The sequence below is a fragment of the Sinocyclocheilus anshuiensis genome, unplaced genomic scaffold, assembly GCF_001515605.1.
Source record: "Sinocyclocheilus anshuiensis isolate Anshui unplaced genomic scaffold, SAMN03320099.WGS_v1.1 scaffold415, whole genome shotgun sequence".
NCBI lineage: Eukaryota > Metazoa > Chordata > Actinopteri > Cypriniformes > Cyprinidae > Sinocyclocheilus > Sinocyclocheilus anshuiensis.
Window position 1 is genome coordinate 1,028,375 of NW_015552655.1, and position 24,951 is coordinate 1,053,325.

At 35.6% G+C, this 24,951-nt stretch overlaps 3 protein-coding genes and 1 pseudogene across 3 annotated transcripts in view; 2 read left to right on the plus strand and 2 right to left on the minus strand.

Annotated features, from left to right (window-relative positions):
• Positions 1-242: 242 nt before the first annotated feature.
• Positions 243-4,400, minus strand: LOC107667156 (cytosolic Fe-S cluster assembly factor nubp2-like; annotated as a pseudogene).
• Positions 4,401-5,126: 726 nt separating this feature from the next.
• spsb3b (splA/ryanodine receptor domain and SOCS box containing 3b) lies at positions 5,127-13,366 on the plus strand. Its single transcript, XM_016458684.1, has 7 exons — positions 5,127-5,296; positions 8,200-8,300; positions 9,351-9,528; positions 10,525-10,712; positions 10,852-10,954; positions 11,885-12,010; positions 12,180-13,366. The coding sequence occupies exons 2-7, from the start codon at positions 8,202-8,204 to the stop codon at positions 13,115-13,117; spliced, it is 1,632 nt and encodes a 543-aa protein (XP_016314170.1). The 5' UTR covers positions 5,127-5,296; positions 8,200-8,201; the 3' UTR covers positions 13,118-13,366.
• A 1,833-nt stretch (positions 13,367-15,199) lies between these two features.
• On the minus strand, positions 15,200-20,508 carry eme2 (essential meiotic structure-specific endonuclease subunit 2). The gene is made up of 8 exons (XM_016458728.1): positions 19,927-20,508; positions 18,683-18,804; positions 17,672-17,785; positions 17,176-17,291; positions 17,008-17,074; positions 16,809-16,924; positions 15,580-15,769; positions 15,200-15,511 (listed from the first exon to the last, which is right to left on the minus strand). Exons 1-8 carry the CDS (start codon positions 20,327-20,329, stop codon positions 15,356-15,358), a joined length of 1,284 nt encoding a protein of 427 aa, XP_016314214.1. The 5' UTR covers positions 20,330-20,508; the 3' UTR covers positions 15,200-15,355.
• Positions 20,509-21,777: 1,269 nt separating this feature from the next.
• mfsd1l (major facilitator superfamily domain containing 1-like) overlaps positions 21,778-24,951 on the plus strand; it is a 7,149-nt gene continuing 3,975 nt past the window's right edge. The window contains exons 1-7 of the mRNA XM_016458726.1: positions 21,778-22,007; positions 22,248-22,348; positions 22,816-22,937; positions 23,036-23,091; positions 23,222-23,365; positions 24,348-24,506; positions 24,596-24,711. Coding sequence (XP_016314212.1) covers positions 21,986-22,007; positions 22,248-22,348; positions 22,816-22,937; positions 23,036-23,091; positions 23,222-23,365; positions 24,348-24,506; positions 24,596-24,711 — 720 coding nt within the window. The 5' untranslated portion in view covers positions 21,778-21,985. The remainder of the gene's footprint in view (positions 22,008-22,247; positions 22,349-22,815; positions 22,938-23,035; positions 23,092-23,221; positions 23,366-24,347; positions 24,507-24,595; positions 24,712-24,951) is intronic.

A 24,951-nucleotide genomic window follows, 5' to 3' on the forward strand; every position in this document is an offset into this window, starting at 1 on the left:
AGACATAAAAGGTAACATTTACTGCATTATTCATGTTGTGTTAAGAAACAAGCCTATAATAACACATCATCAGCTTTTCATTGTTTACACCCTCTTTATAAACATATTAGTGTGGGACAAAAAGGATGCCATTTCTTTAATATTTAGTATTCTTTATTTAAAGTTACAACACATTGCATTATCAATAACATATCTGATATTCTCCAGATTTCAAATAGATTTGACAGATAAATCCTCTCATAACAAATGGCATCACATGAAACAGGAATGTGAAGCGTCATCTCAGTGTCTGTCATGTATTGATGGTGTTCGGTCAGTGCTGTTTCAGGCGTCCAGGCTGCTGAGGAGAGTGTTTGCTATATGACTGATGGCTGTGTACCTGCTGCTCTCTGGAAACGCCTGCAGGAAGTCCCGCCCCTCTTCCAAACTCACCTTCAGGAGCGGATCCAGCGGCACGGAGCCTACACACACACCATCAGTCAGTATGTGTGTTTAGACATAAAGGGATGTGAAGTTCAGTGGGGTTCAAATGCCTGAGACCATTTTTGTATTTAATAACAACAACAAGTAATTATAATTTTATTATTATTAATTAGTGCTGTCAAACGATTAATCGCATCCAAAATAAGTTTTTGTTTACATAATATACAGTGGGTACGGAAAGTATTCAGACCCCCTTAAATTTTTCACTCTTTGTTATATTGCAGCCATTTGCTAAAATCATTTAAGTTAATTTTTTTTCCTCATTAATGTACACACAGCATACTTTCCGTACCCACTGTATGTATGTGTACTGTGCATATTTATTATGTATATATATAAATACGAACACATCGTATTTATTTTGAAAATATTTAGATGTATATACATTTATATATGTATATTCTTATATTTTATATAAATATATTTAATATATAAGCATAACATTTTTCTTAAATATATACACGCATGTGCTTATATTTATATATATACATAAAAAATAAACACAGTACACATACATATATTATGTAAACAAAAACGTATTTTGGATGCAATTAATCACGATTAATCGTTTGACAGAAGTATTATTAATGTATTGTAAATAATTATAATTCAAATTATTGAATACGAATTTAAGAATGTCTTAATATTTGGTTGGCTAGATGAACATTATCATGTTTTGAGATGTTCCACAGAGCAAATTGTAGTTTAATTATGTAAAAAAAAATAATACAATTTAAATTATTATAATATATATTACAATTTATTTTTTATTACAATACTTTTATTTTTATTAAATATTTGTAATTTATTTTTAATTGAAATTTACTTCAAAGCAGAGCAGAACCTTTAGTATTTCTTATTAATTTTACACGATATGTTTGTTTTAATTTTGCTTTTTCAGGTTGATCTTCAGTGTGACCTCAGACTTTTGGACCACGCTATAGTCTCATCTATCCTGTATTCAAAACTCACTAAAATAAAACACATAATGAGATGCTGTGCACCATCAAGTGGTAAATGGTGGAACAACACAAGTGAAAAGTGTGGGTCGATCAGCACATTACCTAGAAACACAGATCCAGTGAGCTTGGCTAATTCCTCACCTCCACCTTTAGAGAAAATGTTACTGCACTCCTACATAACACACATCAGTGTTTAATACAGATTGTTAGATGGCATTTTCCTGCACAGCTGTATGTGTTTGAAACTCACAGAACAGTGCGGACACACAAAGCCGCTCATGTTCTCCATGATGCCCAGGTCTTCTTACAGAAGGTGATCTCGCGCCTCACATCTCCTGTAGACACCGCCTGCCGTTTGAAAGGGTGTTAAAGTCCCCTCAAAATAAAAAATGTACGTTTTTTGGCTCTTGGTATGAATATGTTAGCCTTAAGGTCATCTATACGCTAGTGTACTCCAAAACAATGACAAAATTCACATTTACAAGATATAAGCATTCAAAAATTGCAGTCTCTCACTTCCACCAATATGGATCAATCATTTGTATTTTCTATAGAGTGAATGGCACGTAGTGCACTATATAGGGGATAGGGATCGATTCAGACAGTGTAAATATGCTTTACATTGGGGCGAAAGAAGTCTGGTTTTGTGCATGCAGTCTCGGTCCACAGACACGATAGCACGGCGCAGACCACAAAACGTATTGGACCCATTTAAATTCTACACCAAATTGTATATTTTATATCAATAATATAGATGAGATTGTGGCTGTCATACCCTGTCAAATGCAGCTTTACCGAGCTCAACGGCTCTAGTCCAAGCTGTGATATATAAACGAACGCTATTGGCAATTTAAAAAAGGGGTGGGACTGCTTGATATGTCCCACCCTGTTTTAGTTAAAATGACAACAACACATAGAATAACAGTGCATGTTTCAAAGCACTTCAGTGGAACTTTAATGCATGTTATTCAGCAGACTAGAGATTCACAGCATTGTTATGTTCACCTGTGGTGTAGTGACCAGCTCCGTCCACTCTGTGTTTGCGCAGGTTCTCGAGCATGGCCAGGTGTTCGTCTGACGTCCCCGGTGGTGTGTACACCAGCAGAACGTCCAGTTCGCCCCATGCCACATCACTGACAAACTGCCCAATCAGAGCTGAGGAAGAGATGGGGAAGTGAGACGAGAACACATCAGGTACCAAAGTTCAAAAGGTTAAACAGCAAAGGTCAGACCTGTTTTTTTGGGACCCTCCACACGACGGCCTCGTCCGAATCCTCCAACAGGAAGCCGATGGACATGAGTGCGAGCTGCTGCTGGGGGTCTGCATACACAGGCACCCACCCTGCATCACACTGATGCACCTCCGGCTTCCCCACACTCAGCATCTGCGGGATACTGGACCCACACAGATCCACATCCAGGATACCCACCTGACACACACAACAACATCACATGATGACAGAGAATAGAATAGAGTAGAATAGAATTTGTCAGAATATAATAGAATGGAGCAGAATAGAATAAAATACAGCACAATGTAATAGAATAAACCAAAATAGAATAGAGCAGAAGAGAACTGAACAGTGCAGAATATAATAGTGTAGACCAGAATATAATAGAAGCACAATAGAATAAAGTAGAGCAGCATAGAGCCGAACAGAACAGATGAAATACAATAGAGCAGAACATACTGTAATAGAACATAGCACAATAGAATAGAATAAATCAGAATAAAATAAAGTAGAATATAATCAAGTAAAACAGAATATGAAAGAACAGAGTACAATATAATAGAAAAGAGCAGAATATAACGGAATAGATCATAATTTAATAGAGCACAGTGTAATAGAATAAAGCATAATATAAAAGAACACAATAGAAAGGAGCACAGTGTAATAGAATAGATCTGCATAGAATTGAATAGAGCAGAATATAATATAACAGTGCGATAGAATAAAATAAAGCAGAAGAGAATAGAGCAGAATAGAATCAAGTAAAACAAGTATAATAGAATACAGCAGAATAAAATGGAGCACAATATAACAGAATAGAGCAGAATATAAAAAAGCACAAAAGAATAGAGTAGAATACAGCAGAATAAAATAGAGCACAATATAACAATTGAGCAGAATATTAAAAAAGCACAATAGAACATATCTGCATAGAATTTAATAAAGAAGAATATAATAGATGAAATGTAGCACATTAGAATAGAGAAGCATAGAATTGAACAGAGCACAATACAATGGAATGGAGCAGCACGGAATCAAATAAAAATGAATATAATGAAACAGAACAGAAAAGAATCAAATAGAGTAGAGCAAATCATAATAGAATAGAACACAATGGTATTTGACCTTCTTGCCCGCATGTCTGAGCGCCAAGGCGAGTTCAGTGGTGATGGTGCTTTTCCCCACTCCACCTTTACCAGACAGAACCAGAACCACGTGCTCCACCTGATCCAGATTCCCTTTCTCTGAGACACATTCACATGTGAGTTCTAATTTAGTTTATTTCACCAATTTATAGACATTCAGACTTTCTGTCCTCTCTGGTTATTTAAACCTGCAGTGCTATAGTGATGCTATAAGATAACATCACGGTACTGAATGATGGCATGTACCATGGAACTCCAATGAATATCATCATAGTAAATGTTCAACTAAAACATTGTATTTCCAATATAAATATCCAAAAATATGGCGTTTTACCATGCTAACTGTACTGTTGCATGCCCCAAAACAATGTATTATCATGTTACTTTTTATTACATTTATTTCAGAATGGCTGTATTATTGCATTTATGTTTATGTACATTCCGTTGCATCTATGACAACGTAAATGGACAGTTGTGAAGCGATTCAGTTGTATTCCATAAAGACGTGTTAATGAAAAAGTCCTGCTGATCGCTGTGATCCAACAGTGATCACACTCACCACTCTTGTCCATGCTGGTTTATTTTACTTCCGCAATACGTCAAATGACGTTCTGCGTTTTTGATCCCGCCTAAGAGCAAGCTCGTCCAATCAGACACAAGAGTGCGCATATGACGTTACGATTGGTCATTACACAGTCTTAGTCACGCCCCTGTTAATATCCTTCAAAACTATAGTATGTAAAGTTCCCAGTCGGGCTGAAATATTCACACTTGATTAATTAGTAATTAATTATAATTTTTTTATTCATATTGTTAATCGCTCCATATAAGTATATTTTCCTGATAAATAATGTCAGGCACAGTTTGAGCATCTGTGAAGAAAAATAGATTTTCTTTAATAACTTACACACGTTTATTTGTATGTTTTGCAGGCTTTTAGTTTACCACGTCACTGATGCTTGCATGTTGGTCAGATAATTTGTCGTTTAAGGTAAAGCTGACGGAAAGCCAGCGCGGGCTGATCCTTAAAGCGGCCTTTAATGAGGATGATAGACAGATCGACCTGCTCCCATCTGCTAAATTACGAGCACTACTATGGCGAAGGCTTTACATAATGAATATTAACTACGTAACAAGACGTTTGCGCAATATGGCTAACCGATTGGCTGAAAAGGAAACGAGGGACGTGGGCGCTAGCCAATGAAACGTCAGTTCATGAATATTAATTAGGTACAGTCGCTAAACGCTCCAGGAAGGTTATCAAGCAACGAGGCATAACCTAATTGATATTCATGAACTACGCGTTTTCTGTAGAATGACTGAAGACTGGCCGGTGTTGTGATGTGTGTTTGGTGTGTGTAGATGTAGGTCACCAAACTAACACGCACCAGCTAATGTTATATCACTTACAGCAGCTCCTGATGGAAACACGTGTTTAAAGCACAGCGAATAAACTCTACGAAAGCGTAATAAGGTATGTGAGTTCATATGTTAATTATGTCATCATTTTAGTAAAGAAAGAGTTGTGCTGGCAGTGTAGTGATTTCTGAAAGTCCATTTTGTGAAATGACTCTGTGCAGTAAGGTGTTTACAGCAGATACTAGCAGTCTAAAAATATTGTCAAGTATGTAAACACGTTTTCCTGTTAATATATTCATATAATAATCCTATCATTATAGTAATAATAGTGATTTATTATAATACCTCTAACTTAATGGTGTTGGTTGAAGAGATTTTAACCCCTCCAAATGTGTACAGTGCTTTGAGTGTCAAGAAAAGCTCTAAATTAATGTAATTAGTAATAATAATAATAATTATAACAGTTGAGATGCTATAATCATATTTGATTATTATTATTATATTATGACAATATTCAGAACAAGTATATATTAGTAATATAAGTTTATTATTATAATTAGTACAGATAGTATTGGTATTATTTTTATTCATGTCAGAGGTTTAGGGAATTTGTTTTTAAATGTGATTCACATTTAAATTAATGCGCAGCTTTACTATCCATAATAATTCACTATGTAATTGTTGATATGAATAATAGCAGCAACAATTCAGCATAGATGACATGAATTGTCAAGCACATGGTATATATTTTATGCATTTGACTAATTATTGTATAGTTAGTATGCATTCTGCTTAATGAGCTTATATTAAATGATTACATTAAGTATTTGTACTTCAAAAAAGACATTTCGAGCTAAAGTCTTTATGTTGTGTTACTCCTATCACATTACTTTTACGCAATCTTGTTTGTTATGAATATGCTGTTTGCATGAGAAATGTGCTCATGCCAGCATAATGCAAACTTATTGCACCATTGCATTTCCCAGAAGCACATAAGTAAAGGTGGGCCAGTTGGTCAGCTCCGGGGCGGTGGAGGTATCCAGGGCAGGATTCTCGTTTTGGATACACATTATCCATCAATTAGTGAACACCTGGCTGTTTCGCGTACACATTGGGACAGAATCAATTAAGTCTTTTAATCCAATTATTCACTTATATCTGGGGTAAAGAAACGTTTGAAATGCAGTCATAAACTATAATCATTAAGAAATTAGATTTATATGAAAAACACTTTCTTGAAGAATGCCAGTTTCTGTGTGTGCATGTGCAATGAGAGTTATAAAGAGCACTTTCTGCTTCGCCAGCCTGTTCTGGTGATGCTTTTTAAAGTTTCTTCACCCTCCTGGGCTGTTTTGAAAACTCTTACAGTGTAAACATCAGAGCGATCTGAGCAGATCACATGAAGCATGTAAGACTAGAGTCTCGGATTGCCAGCCGTGGCATATGGAGCAATCAGAAGTAGGGTACAGTGTCAGCCTGACATCTGTGAGTCAGCAGCTACAGGAAGTGATGCTGAGAAAATTACAGATCAGCTGCAGTGCTACTGACAAACCCTTTACAAAAATAGATGGATGGATGGACAAATAGACAGACGGATAGACAGACAGACGAATAAATAGATAGATGGATTTACAGACAGACAGACAGAAAGAAAGACAGACAGACAGACAGACAGACAGAAAGATAGATCGACAGATAGATAGACGAATAGACAGACAGACAGAAAGACAGACAAACAGACAGACAGACAGACAGACAGACAGATAGATAGATAGATAGATAGATAGATAGATGGATGGAAAAATAGACAGATGGATAGACAGACAGAAAGAAAGATAGATAGATAGACAGACAGATAGATAGATAGATAGATAGATAGATAGATAGAAATAGTCAGATGATAGATAGATAGATAGATAGATGATAGATAGATAGATAGATAGATAGATAGATAGATAGAGACAGACAGACAGACGAATAGATAGACAGACAGACAGATAGATAGATAGACAGATAGATAGATAGAGACAGACAGACAGAAAGATAGACAGATAGATAGTTAGACAGACAGACGAATAGATAGATAGACAGATAGATAGATAGATAGATAGACAGACAGATAGATAGATAGATAGATAGATAGATAGAAAGAAAGACAGACAGACAGACAGACAGAAAGATAGATAGATCGACAGATAGATAGTTAGACAGAAAGATAGATAGATAGATAGACAGATAGATAGTTAGACAGACAGACAGACAGACAGACAGACAGACAGATAGATAGATAGATAGATAGACAGACGAATAGATAGATAGACAGATAGATAGATAGATAGATAGACAGACAGACAGACAGACAGACATAGATAGATAGAAAGTATCCATAAATAGATTGGATGAAAGGTTTTAAGATAGATAGATAGATAGATAGACAGACAGACAGACATGGATGGATGGATGGATGGATGGAAAAATAGACAGACGGACGAATAAATAGATAGATGGATTTGCAGACAGACAGACAGAAATAAAGACAGACAGACAGACAGACAGAAAGATAGATAGATAGACAGACAGACAGACAGACAGACAGACGAATGGATGGATGGAAAAATAGACAGACGGATAGACAGACAGACGAATAAATAGATAGATGGATTTACAGACAGACAGACAGAAAGAAAGAAAGACAGACAGAAAGAAAGACAGACAGACAGACAGATAGATAGATAGACAGACACAGATAGATAGATAGATAGATAGATAGATAGATAGACAGACAGACAGACAGACAGACAGATAGATAGATAGATAGATGGACGGACGGACGGACGGACGGATGGATGGAAAAATAGACAGACGGATAGACAGACAGACGAATAAATAGATAGATGGATTTACAGACAGACAGACAGACAGACAGAAAGACAGATAGATAGTTAGACAGACAGACAGACAGATGGATGGATGGATGGATGGAAGAAATAACTGCCTCATTCTGTTCTTGTGTTCCAGGAATGTCTGGGAATAATGTTGTTAGTGAGAATGTCCCGGAGACTGAAGCCACGCCCCTCACGACCCTCGGCCCAGAAGAGAAGCAGGCTGTGGGATCACAGGTGAGCATGACTTCTGTCCTCACAAGCTCTGCTTATTTCTGTCAGGTTATTTTGAGCTAACTAGCACTAGTTTTACATTACCTGGGCATCCGGCCAATCAGAGTCTCAAATGAACGGTTTCAGTGACACAGCATGTGCTGCGCTGCTTTAAATCAGCTTCTCACACATGAAGATAATCAGACTTCTTAATAGGTATAAAACAGGCTTTATTTTCTTTATGAAAAATTTGGTAACACTTTATTTTAAGGTGTCCTTGTTACAAATGTTACATGTACTTTCTATTATAATAACAATAACTTATGCATAATTACATGCAAGTAACCTATTAACTAAGTATCCTATTACTTGTTTCGCTTCTGTTTCAGTTTTTATAACCATTTCTTACTATGTGTAAGTAAGTTGTTGTTTTTTAGCATGTACGTTTGGCAGTGTTATTTTTTAGGATTACTGATAAACTACTGTCATTTGATTTGTATTATTTGTATTTGTTATTTTTTAAATTTTAGTTACATTATGTCTGAATTTATTATATCTGTATATGTTAGAATCATTATTATACTCTTATACCTTTTGTTCTTTAATATTTTGAATTGTTTTTAGCTTTATTTTTTGTTTTTCATTTAAATGTGAAGTTAGGGTTAGGGCATTTGTCATTTTTATTTAATTTCTTTATTTTTAAAATGTGTATAGGTAGTATTTATAAAGTTTTAGCTTTTAGTTTTGGATCTGTTTTTAGTTGTTTTAATACTATAATTGATTGCTTCTGTTGTCCTCATTTGTAAGTCGCTTTGGATAAAAGCATCTAATAAATGACTAAATAAAAAAATAAAATAAATAAGTAACCCTAAGCCAAACCCTAATCCTAACCATATAGTAAGTATATGTAGTTAATTAATATTACTCAGTACTTAAATGTAGAATTACACTGTAACAGGGACACCTTAAAATAAAACGTAACCAAACATTTCATTTATTAAATATTTCTTTTGATTTTATAATGTGACCTGGACATTTCTGAGAGGTCCTGACTGGTTTTGTTTGTGCGGTCAGTCAGAGGGCAGCTCTACAGGCTACGAGCCGGTGACGGTGTGTGTGCCAGCGGAGCTGCCGCCGGTGGTGCCCGTGACGGGCGAGTCGTTCTGCCAGTGTCCAGCTCAAACAGAGCTCAGCTCAGATGCCCAGATCAGCCCCTACACCCTCAGCTGCACCTGCGGAGAGGAAGAGCAGGGTCAGATTCATTACATTTAATCATGCATTTAAACACTAAAGAGAACAGAATCATACTGAGCTGACTCAAGTAATGTGATTTGCACTTTGTCATACACAACCTTTGAAAAGTTTGGAGTCAATGAGATTTTATTTTATTCAGCAAGGACGCATTAAACTGATCAAAAATGACAGTATAGACATTTACAATGCCACAAAAGATTTCTATTTTAAAAAAATGCTGTTCTTACGAAGTTTCTATTCTTCAAAGAATTCTAAAAGAAATGTTTCTTAAGCAGCAGATCAGCATATTAGAATGATTTCTGAAGATCATGTGACACTGCAGACTGGAGTAATGATGCTGAAAATTCAGCTTTAATCACAGGAATAAATTACATTTTAACATATATTCAAATAGAAAAGTTATTTTAAATTGTAAAAATATTTCACAATATAACTGCTTTCACTGTATTTTTAATCAAATAAATACAGCCTTGGTGAGCAGAAGAGACTTCTTTCAAAAATATATATATATTTTTAAAAATCTTACCGACCCTGCAAACTGAATAAAAATAAAAAGCTAAAACACAGATTGACCCAGCACAGTCAAAATCCATATATCTATCCATTTATATCACAAAGCACTCATGAAACTATAACATGCATAGAATATAATAATCCATTATATTTATATCCAAATAACTACAAGTAGACATTAGAAACACAAACATCTAATAATATTAGTTTAAAACATTACAGTCGGAATGAACCAAAAATATTTTTTAGATTTAGAATTTATTTCAATTAAATAGATTTTTTTAAATGTTTGATTTGAGAGACAACACAGTTTTATATGATCAGAAAAACATTCCCTAACAAAAAAATCCACCTACTTATAAACAATCAGCGACAGTACAAAGGAAAATACTGCCCTTTAATAAAAAACCATGAATGATGCTGTGTTTTTCCACAGTGAAGATTTGAAATCATGGTTCCTTGTGTTTGTCACTGTGTTAAGGGTGTGATTGGGTTTGGGACGAGGAGAGCAAATCATCCTCCGTGTCTCTGAGCTGCTCTGACCGGAAGGTGATCTTCCACTCGGAGTACAGCTGTGGAACCGCCGCCATCAGGGGAGCCAAGCCTCTCAGCGACGGACAGCACTTCTGGGAAATCAAGATGACATCTCCCGTCTACGGCACAGATATGGTGAGATACGGTGACTGGATGAACAAAGACACTACACTACAACACTGACAATATATCAAGATAAGATCAATAGTTGGATGGATGGATAGACAGACAGACAGACATTTAAAATATGTATTTTGTGTGTTTATGAGTCCAGATGGTTGGTGTCGGGACATCCGAAGTGAACCTGGATCAGTTCAAACATAGTTTCTGCAGTCTGTTGGGCACGGATGAGGACAGCTGGGGTCTGTCCTACACAGGTGAGGTCAGAGGTCACGTGACCCCTGCATTCTATTGTTAATTCAGTATTATTAATTTAAATACATTAAATAACCTGCACATGTTTGTGTATTTAAAAAAACACAAGCAAAACACATTTATTACCATAAGGGACTATTTCTACCAGATCTAATCATTAAAAATGACTAAACTGAATCGAGCCAGCTTGATTCTGTCTCCAGTGCAATGTTTTGACTTAAATAAAACTGACTTAACTTAAATTTGGACTTAAATGATTTATCCATTTGTATGTAATTTTAGATTACACTACCATTCAAAAGTTTGGATTCAGTAAGGTTTTAATTTTTTTTAAAGAGGTCATATGATGCGATTTCAAGTTTTTCTTTCTCTTTGGAGTGTTACAAGCTGTTCGTGAATAGATAAGATCCCTGAAGTTGCAAAGGAAATTAATACTTTAGCAAGGATGCAATAAATTGATCAAAATTGACAGTAAAGTCATTTATAATGTTACAAAAGATTCTATTTCAAACATATGCTGTTCTTTTGAACTTCCTGTTGATCAGAGAAATCCTAAAAAATCAAATGCATCACAGTTTCAACAAACATATGAAGCAGTTTCTTTGAGCAGCAAATCAGCATATTAGAATGATTTCTGAAGATCATGTGACACTGAAGACTGGAGTAATGATGCTGAAAATCCAGCTTTGATCACAGAAATAAATTACATTTTATAATATATTCAAATTGAAAATAATTATTGTAATAATATTTCACAATTTTAGTGTTTTTACTGTATTTTTAATCAAATAAATGCAGCCTTGGTGGGCAGCAGAGACTCCTTTCAAAAACATTACAAAAAAAAACTACCAACCCCACATTGTTCTGATTGGATTTTTACATATTTATGTGTTTTTAACTTCCTTTCTTCATCTACATTTATCATGGTTCAGGTCACCTACACCATAAGGAGTCAAAGGTGAACTTTTCATCACGGTTCGGTCAAGGGTCCATAATCGGGGTCCATCTGGACAGCTGGCACGGCACCCTGAGCTTCTATAAGAACCGCCGCTGCATCGGTAAGACATACACACTCTCTTCTGTCCTGTATCAGTGTATTTCCTACTGAAACACCAACTACAATCTTTCTTATTCTTCCTTTTTCATCTCTGTCTATCTATCTATCTATCTATCTGTCTGTCTGTCTGTCTGTCTGTCTGTCTGTCTGTCTGTCTATCTGTCTGTCAGGCATAGCAGCTACTCACTTGCAGAATAAGCATCTGTATCCGATGGTGTGTTCGACTGCGGCCAAGAGCAGCATGAAGCTGATCCGTTCGTCTGTCTGTCTGTCTGTCTGTCTGTCTATCTGTCTGTCAGGCATAGCAGCTACTCACTTGCAGAATAAGCATCTGTATCCGATGGTGTGTTCGACTGCGGCCAAGAGCAGCATGAAGCTGATCCGTTCACATTCTGCGCCCACCACATTACAGTACCTGTGCTGCACACAGCTGCGCAAAATGCTGCCCAACTGTGCAGACGCTCTGCGCGTGCTGCCCCTGCCGCCGGGTCTGCGTCTGCTGCTGTCTAGCCAGCTGGGATGGGCGCTGACCCTCGGCTGCGCAGACGCCTGCGCACACAACAGGGAAGACAAGGCCACACAAACAGAAGATGGCGACTATGACGAATACACAAGCCCATTTCCTTCCCACAATCCCTCTGACAACGAACGCGTCTTTATTTCAAGTTCCTTCACTGATAACCCTGGTTCTTATCACGGTAAAGATGAGCCTCTTGATTCTACTTCCTGTCCAGATGATGCGCATTATCAAGATGGTGTCTCCATAATGGATGTTACCCGTTACCTTGATCCCTCCTCACCTTCTGACCTCTACTGTGGCTCCGCCCCCAGCCCTGATCACAATTCCATTCCTGACCCTACATTTCAGCACGTATCTGTTTCCTGTCCTTGCTGTGGCCCGCCAGTATCTGTTTCCAGTGACGACTGTAAGGGAAATGATGCCAGCTCTGTGTGTAAACCGGAACACACCGGTTCTTGCATTCTATGCTCCTCCTACACTCCACCAGGCCACGCCTCCTTTTGGCCTGACTCCGCCTCTGAGAGTGGCTCGGACGGCTTCTCTGCAGAGCTAGAGGTGTACCAGAGGAAACGCTGCCGCTGGACATGAGACACACGATGTTTCCATGTAAATCACAGGTCAAAGGTCACATTTAACGGCAGAGTTCATGGTTTACTCACACTCACGTCGTTTCAAACTCATTTAAGTAAGACTGCACGATTAACCGAAATTGTGATACGACTTTGTGCGATTATACAATCGCAAAGACTGTTATTGAATTAAATGTCAACAAAAGAAAATTGGTAAAGAGAGGCACTTAGAAACAATCTGTTGTTTGCAACAAAAAAAAGGGGCTTCAAGGGCTTTCTGCCATAATAATGTTTGAAAATTAAGAAATTAAGCCATATATATATATTAGCATTGTAATTTTGCAGTTATACTCTAAAATAATTATATTAATTATACAATTAATTTTACACTGAACATTTTTGTTAAAAATATAATTTTATCATTAATAACAACAACAACAATTATTATTATTATTAATTATTACTATTTTAGTCGTATACAAGTCATAAATATAATCACATAATTTTAGGCCTACAAACAGTTTTTGAAAATAGATTTCACATTTTTTCTCCAAATTGTGCAGCCCTAGGTACAAGACTTAATTTTTTTCTTGAAGAATGCTTAACACCTCATTTTGTGTCCTACAGAAGAAAAGTCAGTCATGTGGGTTTGGAAAAACATGGGAGAGTAAATAACATAATTGTCATTCTTAGGTGAACTATTGCTTAAATACACACATCATCAGTTCAACTCAAACCATTCGTCCTCATCCCTTGCCAAACTATCATAATGCATTCACTGGACTTGTCGTGAATTATAACCTTCATGAATCCAGTGAATCAGTGTCTTTATTTTTTTAGTAATCTGCTTCTTTTTCCAATTAGTTCATTCATTATTCAGGGTTCAGGATGGGGTTAAAGATTGAAATTTCTCATAAACTTGCTCATTTCCAGTGCCAATGTTTCTAGTCAGGTGACCCTTTTTTGAGAAGGTTTATCTTGTATATTAAGGTAGATCAACACATGCCAAACAATTTGCTGCAGTATTATTGAAATATTGTAGTCATCAGTATGTTTGAGTTCATTCACTCAGACTTCGAGAGACGAGTTCATGAAAAACCTCCTGGCATCTATAAAAACCAGCACAGGCTGAGTGCAGTAGATTAATATCTGAGTCTGTCAATCAGACTGTTAATTACAGTGTTACATTATTTATCGTAATTCAATATCAGAGAGCTACAGCTCTGCTATGACAACTAAATACATATCTGATTTGATAAACACTGTAGATTGTGTATTTTCAGATAGGACGGTGTTTATTCACTTAACTTTTATTCATTAGTTTAACCCCCCTCTTATTATTAACATTTGATTATGATTTATTATATACTCGCTATATATGAATGAATGGTTTTGTACTCTTTTGCATGTTTTCTTACTGATTACATTGTTTTGAGTTAAAAAAATAAACAACAACAACAAAAATCATAATTGCATGTTTTTTTTTTCAAGTATATAATTTGCTCTTTTTAATTTGTGTTTCACCAATATTAAACTTCTGAGCATAACTCATCCCAAACGGCGTGTTGAATTGGATTTTGTTTTTATTTAAATTTTAGTCAAAGTTTAAATAATTTTGTTGTGTTTTTTCATCATTATATTATTTTTTAAATATCTGTATGGTTTTTATTATGTTTTTAGTTTTAAATAAATTAGAACATTTTTAGATATTTTAGTACTTTAAATAAAAATGAGAAATTGTTGCCTTGGCATCTAGCTGAAATAATACTTAATAATTACAATAATATAAAATATATTTTAAAACTTTATATTTTATTTTATTTCAAGTAATAAAAAAAGTTTTTTTATATAGTTTTAGTTAATGATAATAACCCTGTTCAATTTTCAGCAAACATATATACTGATAAAATGCAATGCAACTTCGAATAAAAGCATCATCTTATCAATGACAATCAATAAAATTCATCTTCTATTTAAAATAATGATAATCCAATCTTAATATTCACCAACACCAATTAATAGACTTAAAAAATTCACTTTTTCAGTCTTAAATTTACAATCAGTTTTAAATAATCCATACAAACATTATAAAATGTTTAATTAGTGTTTAATTTTCAAGTATTGATGGTATATCCATTAATAAATTCATAATGGAGAATGAATGCAATAATTTGAGGCACAAACTTATAGAAGAAGGTTAGTCTTCTATACTGGCGATAAAGTGCAAAATTAGTTTTTCACTCCCACAAATCTGCCCTTAATCCAGCAGGAGATGAGGATTCTGGGAAGTGAGAAGGCGATATATACGGCCAGCGAGCTCAGGACCAACACGCCTCTCTTTGGCTCCGCCCACCACAGCGAGATCAGCCAATAGTCTGCGTCGCTCCTCCTCAGACGGCAGCTCCTCATAGGCCTGTTGGAGCAGACGAGAGTGAGAGCATATAAAGAGAGACGTTCAGTGAGAGTCTGAACACACGTCACCTGCAGCAGGAGGGAAGGAGAGGGGTAGACGCTCGTCACGGCTTTGGCCAGAGCTGTACTGACGCGGTACAGCTGCTGGATCTGACGTGTCCACACCTGAGCGAGACCACGGCCGTCTCTGTCCACTCGCACACCTGCCGACCACGAGCCGTCCATGCAGAACCCCAGATCAGGGTCACCACACAACGCCCTGAGAACAAAACACCCGGAGCTATTGTTGCAAAAGAATAGTGTCTTCTGCATAATGAGCAGTTAATAATACTATACAGCGGTTAGATTTCTAATTTGATTCTTCTTAAAGGAATAGTTCACCCAAAAATTCTGCTAAAAATGTACTCACCCTCAAGCCATCCAAGATGAGTTTGTTTCATCATCAGAACAGATTTGGAGAAATTTAGCATTACGTAACTTGCTCAGCAATGGATGCTCTGCAGTGAATGGGTGCCGTCAGAATGAGAGTCCAAACAGCTGATAAAAACATCACAATAATCCACACCACTCCAATCAATTAGCATCTTGTGAAGCCAAAAGCTGTGTGTTTGTAAGAAACAAATCCATCAAGACGTTTTTAACTTCAAACTGCTTCTGGCTAAAATATGAGTCCATAATCCAAAATAACGCCTTCTCCAGTGAAACAGTCCCATCTCCTGTTGTCTCTCACATTAAAATACACCCACATATGTTTAGAGCTGTTTTAGCTTGTAAACGGGGCTTGATCTGTGCAGATTTCTCTCCTGATACAGGCGAGACGACTTTTGCACTGGAAAAAAGCAATATTATGGACATTATGTACTTGTATTTTAGCTGGAAGCAATGGATTAACATTAAAACGTCTTAACAATGGATTTGTTTCTTACAAACATGCAGCTTTTCACTTCACAAGATGTTAACTGATGGACTGGAGTGGTGTGGATTATTGTGATGTTTTTATCAGCTGTTTGGACTCTCATTCTGACGGCACCCATTCACTGCAGAGCATCCATTGCTGAGCAATTGACGGAATGCTACATTTCTCCAAATCTAATGAAGAAACAAACTCATCTTCATCTTGGATGGCCTGAGGGTGAGCACATTTCAGCAAGTTTTCATTTTTGGGTGAACTATTCCTCTAATAACAATTAATACATTTACATTTAGACATTTAGCAGAAGCATAAATAATTTGTACCCTAAATTTGTAAACCCAGACATTTTGAATGATTTATTTTTTTGTATGATTAAAAAACTCACTTGTAAGGTCTCTTGGATAAAGCTTTGGTAACTGCAACCACATGATCGGTCACTTCCTGCCAGCCGAACAGGAAGTTCACCGACACATTCCAGTAGAGCTGGAGGTGAACCAGCAGCTGCCCATCACAGAAACAAGACATGATTACTGGAAGCTTACATTACTAACAAAACTACAAGTGTGAGGATGGATTTATCTGACCCCTTCTGTGTCCAGATGATGCTGATTGAGGTGGAAGTCAAAATCATCTTCATCCCCAGATCCTGATCTGTACACACACATGCACTTACAGCAGTCCATTCAATAGCCTCATTATTGTAAAATCATGTAACATGAATAATAAGCTGATTTGAGAGAAGATGTGTGTACCGTTGCTGATGACTGATCACTAGAATTGTGACAAATTTCCTCGAAGTTTTGTTCAAGTATTTATAGAGATGCTGCAACAGAGACTCCGCCTCCTCGTACACATCACCAATGGGAGCCTAGAATGACAAAGGAACTATATTATAATCAATTATTTAAATTGAATTATAATACAAATACACAAGTATATGTATATATTCATATTATTATAAATGTAACAACAATAATATTGTAACTAACATGTATACAAAATGTTATAATTAATATTAATTGTAATAAAATATTAAATTAGCATAATTTATGTGTGTGTTATACATTATAACAATAATTTTAACTATTTAATTTATAATTAATATGATCATAATAATCATAAAAAATGAATAACAATAATATTAATATTATTTATCATTAAAATATAATAATGTATAATTAATGTTAATTATATAATATTACACTATATTATAAATGCTATAATATATGCATATGTTAAATGACTGACCGACTGATTGGTCACAGTTTTATGTGACATAACCATGTCCTCAAACTCATTATGGGAGATCACCATCAGGACCTGATCTTCTTCAATAACTCCATTTTTAGCTTCATCTTCAGTCTGCACATAAAGAACAAACACTTTCTGAGACATTCATGAGCACGTAAACTTCTGCTGATGTTACCACAATAATAATAATACAGCTTTTCGCCTCCGCTGTACCGCTAAAGGACAGGTAAAGTTAGAAGCAACAGTGCGAGTTACTAGTAGAGCCCGACCGATATGGGTTTTTTGGGGCCGATACCGATATTAGGGAGTAAAAAATACCGATATATCGTCCGATATTCTTTGTGTATATTATAGTACAATACCAGTCAAAAGTTTGGACACTTTCCCATTCGTGTGTCCAAACATTTGACTGGTACTATATATAGAATACAGTATATACATAAACAGAATATATATATATATATATATAAACACATTTTTTGCAATGATCACTCAAATGTGGTGATCAAACACTTATAATGACGTGACAGAGATATGTAATGGAGGCAGGGCATTTAACAATTTAACAATAAACTTTATTATCCAAAATGAGTCTGACATCAGTGCACTGAACAGTAAAGTTGAAGTTTATTCAACTTTAATTCAATTCAATTCCATTCAACTTTATTCTGTTGAAGTTTTTCACTTCGGAACATTCATTCACGGATTTGCGCTACTGTCTTCACACACAGACGAAACTTACTAGAGAAGTGTGAAGTGTGACATAATATACCTCTGTAAATAAATACAATATAAATAGGGATGCACCGAAATGAAAATTCTTGGCCGAAACCGAACAAAATTAAACACTGGGCCGAAGGCCGTATAGCGAACACGGTTTTTCTAGTTTTTTTTCCCCATGTATTTTGCCAATTTTTTCCCCACCATTGCATAAATTAAAAAGCCAAAATGTGCATTTTACTGTTTTGTCTTGCTTTTCAAAAAAAAAAAAGATCAATTACTAGTGACCTGAAGGGCTTGTCGTGTCCAGCTGATGCTGTTAGGAAGACCTTGATTCTCTATACGGTTCCTCCACTGCAACCCATCTACAGTCCCGAGTAACACATCACAGCCTGCGTCCCGCAACAGCGCTGGAGAGAAGAGAGATTACACCAAGTTTAATTAAGAAAAAACTGGGACAGAAGAGAGAACACACTAATATCAATATCTAATCAAAAATATAATCATATATAACTCGTTAAAGGTGTTATAAATTGTACAGGCATCTAGTAAATCTGGTGATCAGATCAGTGGCTGGTTTCTGATGGAAAGTTCAGTTGCTGAAAAAGATGCAGGAGAGTGTTTTTATTTTTAACTAAAACTATTAAAATAATTTCTGTTAAATTTAATAAAGCTGAAATAAAATAGTGCTGTCAAACGATTAATCGCGATTAATCGCATCCAAAATAAAAGTTGTTGTTTACATAATATATGTGTTTACTGTGTATATTTATTACGTATATATAAATACACACACATACAGTATATATTTTGAAAATATTTACATGTATTTACATGTGTATATTTATATTTATATAATTTATATTATATGTAAATATATTTAATATACAAATATAGCATATTTTTCTCAAATATATACACGCATGTGTGTGTGTATTTATATATACATAATAAATATACACAGCACACATACATATATTACGTAAACAAAACGTTTATTTTGGATGCGATTAATCGCGAATAATTGTTTGACAGCACTATTTAATATATAAACAACATATTTTCTTAAATATACAGTATATGTGCATGTATGTGCATTTCTAAATACATAATAAATATACACATTACATACATATATTATGTAAACAAAAAAAATCAGATTTTGGATGCGATTAATCACGATTAATCGTTTGACAGCACTAAAATAAAATAAAAAATATCAGATGATATTTAACTTGAGAATTAGAAATGTTACTTTGGCAACAGACTCAAATAAAATAAGTTTAAATTTAAATACTAAAATGACTAAATCTAAAAATGAAATAGATGTAAGCTAAATATAATTTTTTTATAAACTAATAAAAATGAAAAAAGCACATAAAATCACTCAAAATAAAACCAGAAAATATAAAAATAAAAGCTAATTCAAAATATTATAATAGTACATAACTAATCCTACAACAACATGAATGAAGACATCTGCTTGTGTGATGAAATGAGTGGACAGGAGAGCAGAAGCAGTAGTTTCTGACCTGCGTGAATCTGAAGCGTCAGACTCTTGATGAAGTTCTCCGGTTTTAACAGGCTCACTCTCACCGCTGCCTCTTTCCTCCTCTGCTGCTCTTGTAGTTTCTCCTCTTTGAGCTGTCTCCGTGTCTCTGAGGCAGCTCTTCTGACCTCCTGCACCTCCTCTCGTGTCCTCCTCCTCCTCTTCTCTCCAGCCGCGCTGATGCTGCTGTCTTCTGGCCGCCCGGAAGTGCTCCTGGATGCGGCTGAAGGGTTTGATTCATTCGTACATGTGTCCTGATCGAGTATTACACATGATGATGATGATGATGATGGTTTATTTTCATCACTCTCTTCCTCTGAGTCTGATATCTCCCACGTGTTCGCTCTCTGCACGGCTGCCATCCCTTTAAATCCTCTGCGGGTCATTTATTATAACTACATGTATATAAACTATTACATATTTTAAATATGCTGTATGATAATCGAGTTATTATATGTAAATTGAGCCTGAGCAGATGTCGATTAATGCGTTTTATTGTTTCCTACACTGTCGGTAAATTGTTAGTTTCCAACAGGCTGCGTGCGAATGTAAATAAAAACGGGGCGCTGAGAGGGACAAGAGTAGTACGGATTGCGTTTCGAAAATGATTAAAAGTTTGTAGAAGTTTTTGTTTCATTTCGATTAGATTTTTCGGTAGATTTTCAGTTTTATTTATACAATTTATAATTGTACATTCTAATGTTTTCATTGAGCCTTTTTTTTTGCACAGTGTTATTTTGATTTCAGTATATATCCTGTATATAATTTTTCAGTCTATATCTTGTATACACTATATATATATATATTTTTTTTTCCCCAATTCAATTCAAGTTTATTTGTATTGCGCTTTTCACTATACAAATCGTTGCAAAGCAGCTTTACAGAAAAAGTTAAGTTTCTACATTATATTTAGGAGTAGGTTATTAGTGGAGACTATGTCAGAAATGTACAGTAAAAATCATGCAGTTAATTACAAATTACACGTAATGAAACAGACGGCAAAAACCCTATTAACTGCAATGATTATATGTTGCAATTAAACTTTGCGATTAAACGTTGAGACTAAGCAAAATTTGGTAGTTTTATATGTTGTTCCAGGTTTGTTCCATATATTTTATATGTTGTTCTATATATATATATATATATATATATATACACAAAATTTAAATACATTTTGAAATATTTTGGCCTGGTTTCACAGACAGGGTTTAGACTAAACCAGGATTAGGTCATAGTTCAATTAGGACATTTAAGTAATTTTTTATAAATGTGCCATAGGAAAAAAAAAGCATTACTGGTGTCCATCTTGAGACAAAAGAAAGGCATCGATATATTTTAAGATCAATCAGTGCAAGCTTCTTTCAGTTGAAACAGCTCAGATTGTCCTACTATAGAAGTCAATGGCAACCACCAACTGTTTGATTACCAGCAATCTTCAAAATATCTTCTTTTGTGTTCAACATAAGAAAGCAACTCATACAGGTTTGCAACGACATGAGGTGAGTAAATGATGACAGAATTTTCATTTTTGGGTGAACTATCCCTTTAAGCCTAGTCTGTGAAGCAGGGGTTTGTGTTTTTTATGCCTGTTTAAAGCGCTTTAATTTACCACAGATTATGAAATATCCTATATAAATACATTTTCTTTCCCTACATATCATGAGACTTAAATGAGTACTGATTTGTTTTAAAACATGAATAACACATGATTAAATGATCTAATCTCTTATTTATCTGTGTCATGATTACCCAATCAACACTAAATGCTGTGTCAGCGCTGCGAAACGCAACGTCATGCGGCCAGTCACATGACTCCCAGGCTGTGACGTAACGCGAAATGCGGAAGACTGTCGGTCGATAGAACATCCGGATAGACTGTTCCCACAGTTTAACGCTTTTAATCAGTTCATCATGATTTATAGATCATCAGATATCTGCGGCACATTCTGAAGATCTCCACCTTTGTGGGTCACGTAAACAAAAAGAATTGAGTCTGCTTTGTCGTTGTTTGAGAGGACTGCAGTGATTTCTCTGGGGTCGAGATGGCCGAAGTAGCAGAACAAGGTAAATTAAGCATTTCAATGGTTTCAGGATGTTTGTGAATTCAGTGCCATTTAAAATAAACACTCAGCTTGTAAACAGAGGCAGATGGGATGGATTTAATGTTAAACTTACTAGTTTTCTTAATTAAAAACTATAAATATCATACTTCATGAGAGATTCATAGCTCATATGTGTTGTTTTCTGATGACTAACTCGTCCCTTTCTCTCTCTCTCTGTGTGAATATATGTGTGTTTTTACAGCCTATTACCGGTTTGTGGTCCTGTTTTTTAACTGTATGCTGACTTTCGGCTCTTATTTCTGCTTTGACATTCCCAGTGTCCTGCAGGAGCAGTTTCAGGGGGTGAGAACCAATTTACTGACCTCTGACCTCACTTTCACATCTCTTCCTCTTAGTTTAGGCAGATTTGAAGTGGTCATATTATGAGGAATCACATTTTCCTTTATATTTTGAGATATGTGACAGCATTTACAAATGCAACAGAGCATTTATTGAGAATGAGCTGCATACACTTTAAATTGCCAGAAAGATGAAGACATCAGAACATATGACCGCCCACATTTACACTAAAGTGAAATCTTATTGGGTGACCAGAAACTTGGCCAACCAATCACAATAACAGAATGGGCGCAGGATAGATAAAAGGATAAAGTCTGTAAGACCATAGATAGTCTGAAATCAGATCATTGTATGTGAAAACACATTACTAACAAATTATATAGTATATATATATTAGTATGTATAGTAGCAAATATTACATATAAAGCTCTCTGGTTCAGGAACTAAGTTTTCTCTGTTTTCTCTTACAGAATTTGACATGTCCAAACGGGACGGTGAGTAACAGCACTGCTAATGGCACAGGAGCGTGTGTGGAAGGTTTGGGAATGACGCCACAGGAGTACAACCTGCTTTATGCCATCTACGCCTGGACGTGAGACTCACACAGCAAGAATTAAATTACCGTCTGTCACCCTCTAAAGCTTCACCCTACTTATCAGCTTTAAAATGAGTCTTGTCTTGTTTTCCCAGGAATGCTGTGGTGGTCATCATGGCGGGATTCCTCATTGATAAGTTGGGCAACCGCTGTAAGTAGGATACAATTTTCCTTATCTTTAGTAGGCTGTTTTGAAATCCATCTGAATTTCGTCAGTATTCTTTCTTGAATATGTGTTTATGTGACGTTTGATGTAAGTGTTTGGATTTTCTCTCCTGTAGTTGGTGTTTTCCTGTTCTCCTTCCTGACTGTGTTGGGATCAGCTATCTTTGCATTGGGGTCTCATTTTAAGGGCACGACATACCTGTTGCCCCTCATGCTGACCGGACGACTTCTGTTTGGTTCTGGAAACGGATCCCTGACCAGTATGACATCAGATATTCACCTGTAACACCACTGACATTAAGCAGATTTAATGCTAGAAACGCCAAATCTTTGGTTCTAAATGTAGTGTTTAGGTTAGTTTTATTCACCAAGTGTGCACAGGAATTTGTTGAGGTTTTCAGGAGCACTGGGTCCATACATGCATGCATACATATATATACTCAAGAGAATAGAAATAAAATGTATATTAGGAACAAGGATAAAAACAATAAAAATGAAGTAAATTATATGTGAATTTAGATTGATTAGGTATTGTTTGTGTTTTATTGTTCCCTACAGCTCTGGGTTCATACGTTCATATATACACAAGGACTGAAAATAAAATAAAGTAAATGGTCTCTAAATAAAAGCTAATTATAGTGAAGTAAAAATGAAAGTTAAAAAAATGAAAATGAACTCTATTGTCAGTAGCATCAGTGTTGCATCAAAATTAATTGCATTTTTTTTTTATCAAAAACTGTCAGTCTGATCCATTTAAATGGTTTTACTTCCCTGTGGCCTGTTTACTTCCTTAATTCATATTTCTGGTTTTATTGTACATGATTCATCTATACATGCTATTCCAAAGAAAACAATCTTAACAATCAAATTGTAATCTTTACTGAGAATTGAAATGCTTCTTCTTCCTCTGAAATGACTTTCCATTTCCACTGAGTTTATTGGACTGTATAATAATTTAGTAATTGTTTTAACAAGCTCTCATTCTGTCTGGCACATTGAAAATCAGAAATATGTCATATTATAGAAGTAAAACATTTTAACATCCATTTCCACTGGTTGGCTATCGATCTGCATTATGATAGAAAACCCTACAAAGACCTAAAAGGATCCAACAACATACAAATGTGCTTTTGTTTCTCAGATTCTTTACACACCTAATAAACAAGGGTTTTCATTGCCAAAAACACTACAAACACACCCGTAAAAAGCATTAAGTTACATTGAATCTCATTCATTTCTCAGTTGTCCAAAACCGTATCACGGCGTTCTGGTTCCGCGGGAAGGAGCTGGCTCTGGCGTTTGGACTGACTCTGGCCTTCTCCCGCTTGGGCTCGGTTCTGAACTTCTTCCTGACGCAGAGGTTTGAGTCTCAGTACGGTATGCAGTGGACGCTGTGGGGAGGTGAGAAACACAGCATGCACACGATTAGACTCTTGATCTGACGTTCTGGGGATGTTGTAGAGCCTTATGCATCTGTTTTATGTGCAAAGGCACGTTCCTGTGTGTTCTTGGCTTCCTGTCGGCTGTAACGGTCAGCGTTCTGGATAAGATGGGCATGAAGCAGCTGGGATTGGATGGAGTAATTCAGGAGGAGTCACGCAAAGTGGTGAGACAGATAAAGATGCCATAAGCTGATATATGTTGGGAATACCATACTACTATACTAGTCTTGCTATAATATATATATTATATATATATATATATATATATATATATATTATAATATAATGATAATAATAATAAACTTTTATATATGTGCATTTTCTTTATTTTATATATATACAGTATCTCACAGAAGTGAGTACACCCCTCACATTTTTGTAAATATTTTATTATATCTTTTCAT

Coding starts and splice junctions, on each gene's coding strand:
- spsb3b (XM_016458684.1), top strand. CDS start 8,202: ATGTCTGGGAATAATGTTGTTAGTGAGAATGTCCCGGAGACTGAAGCC. Junction 8,301..9,350: donor AGCAGGCTGTGGGATCACAG/GTGAGCATGACT, acceptor TTGTGCGGTCAG/TCAGAGGGCAGCTCTACAGG. Junction 10,955..11,884: donor CTGGGGTCTGTCCTACACAG/GTGAGGTCAGAG, acceptor ATCATGGTTCAG/GTCACCTACACCATAAGGAG.
- eme2 (XM_016458728.1), bottom strand. CDS start 20,329: ATGACCCGCAGAGGATTTAAAGGGATGGCAGCCGTGCAGAGAGCGAAC. Junction 17,075..17,175: donor GTGATCAGTCATCAGCAACG/GTACACACATCT, acceptor GTGTGTGTACAG/ATCAGGATCTGGGGATGAAG. Junction 16,925..17,007: donor ATCATCTGGACACAGAAGGG/GTCAGATAAATC, acceptor TGTGATGGGCAG/CTGCTGGTTCACCTCCAGCT.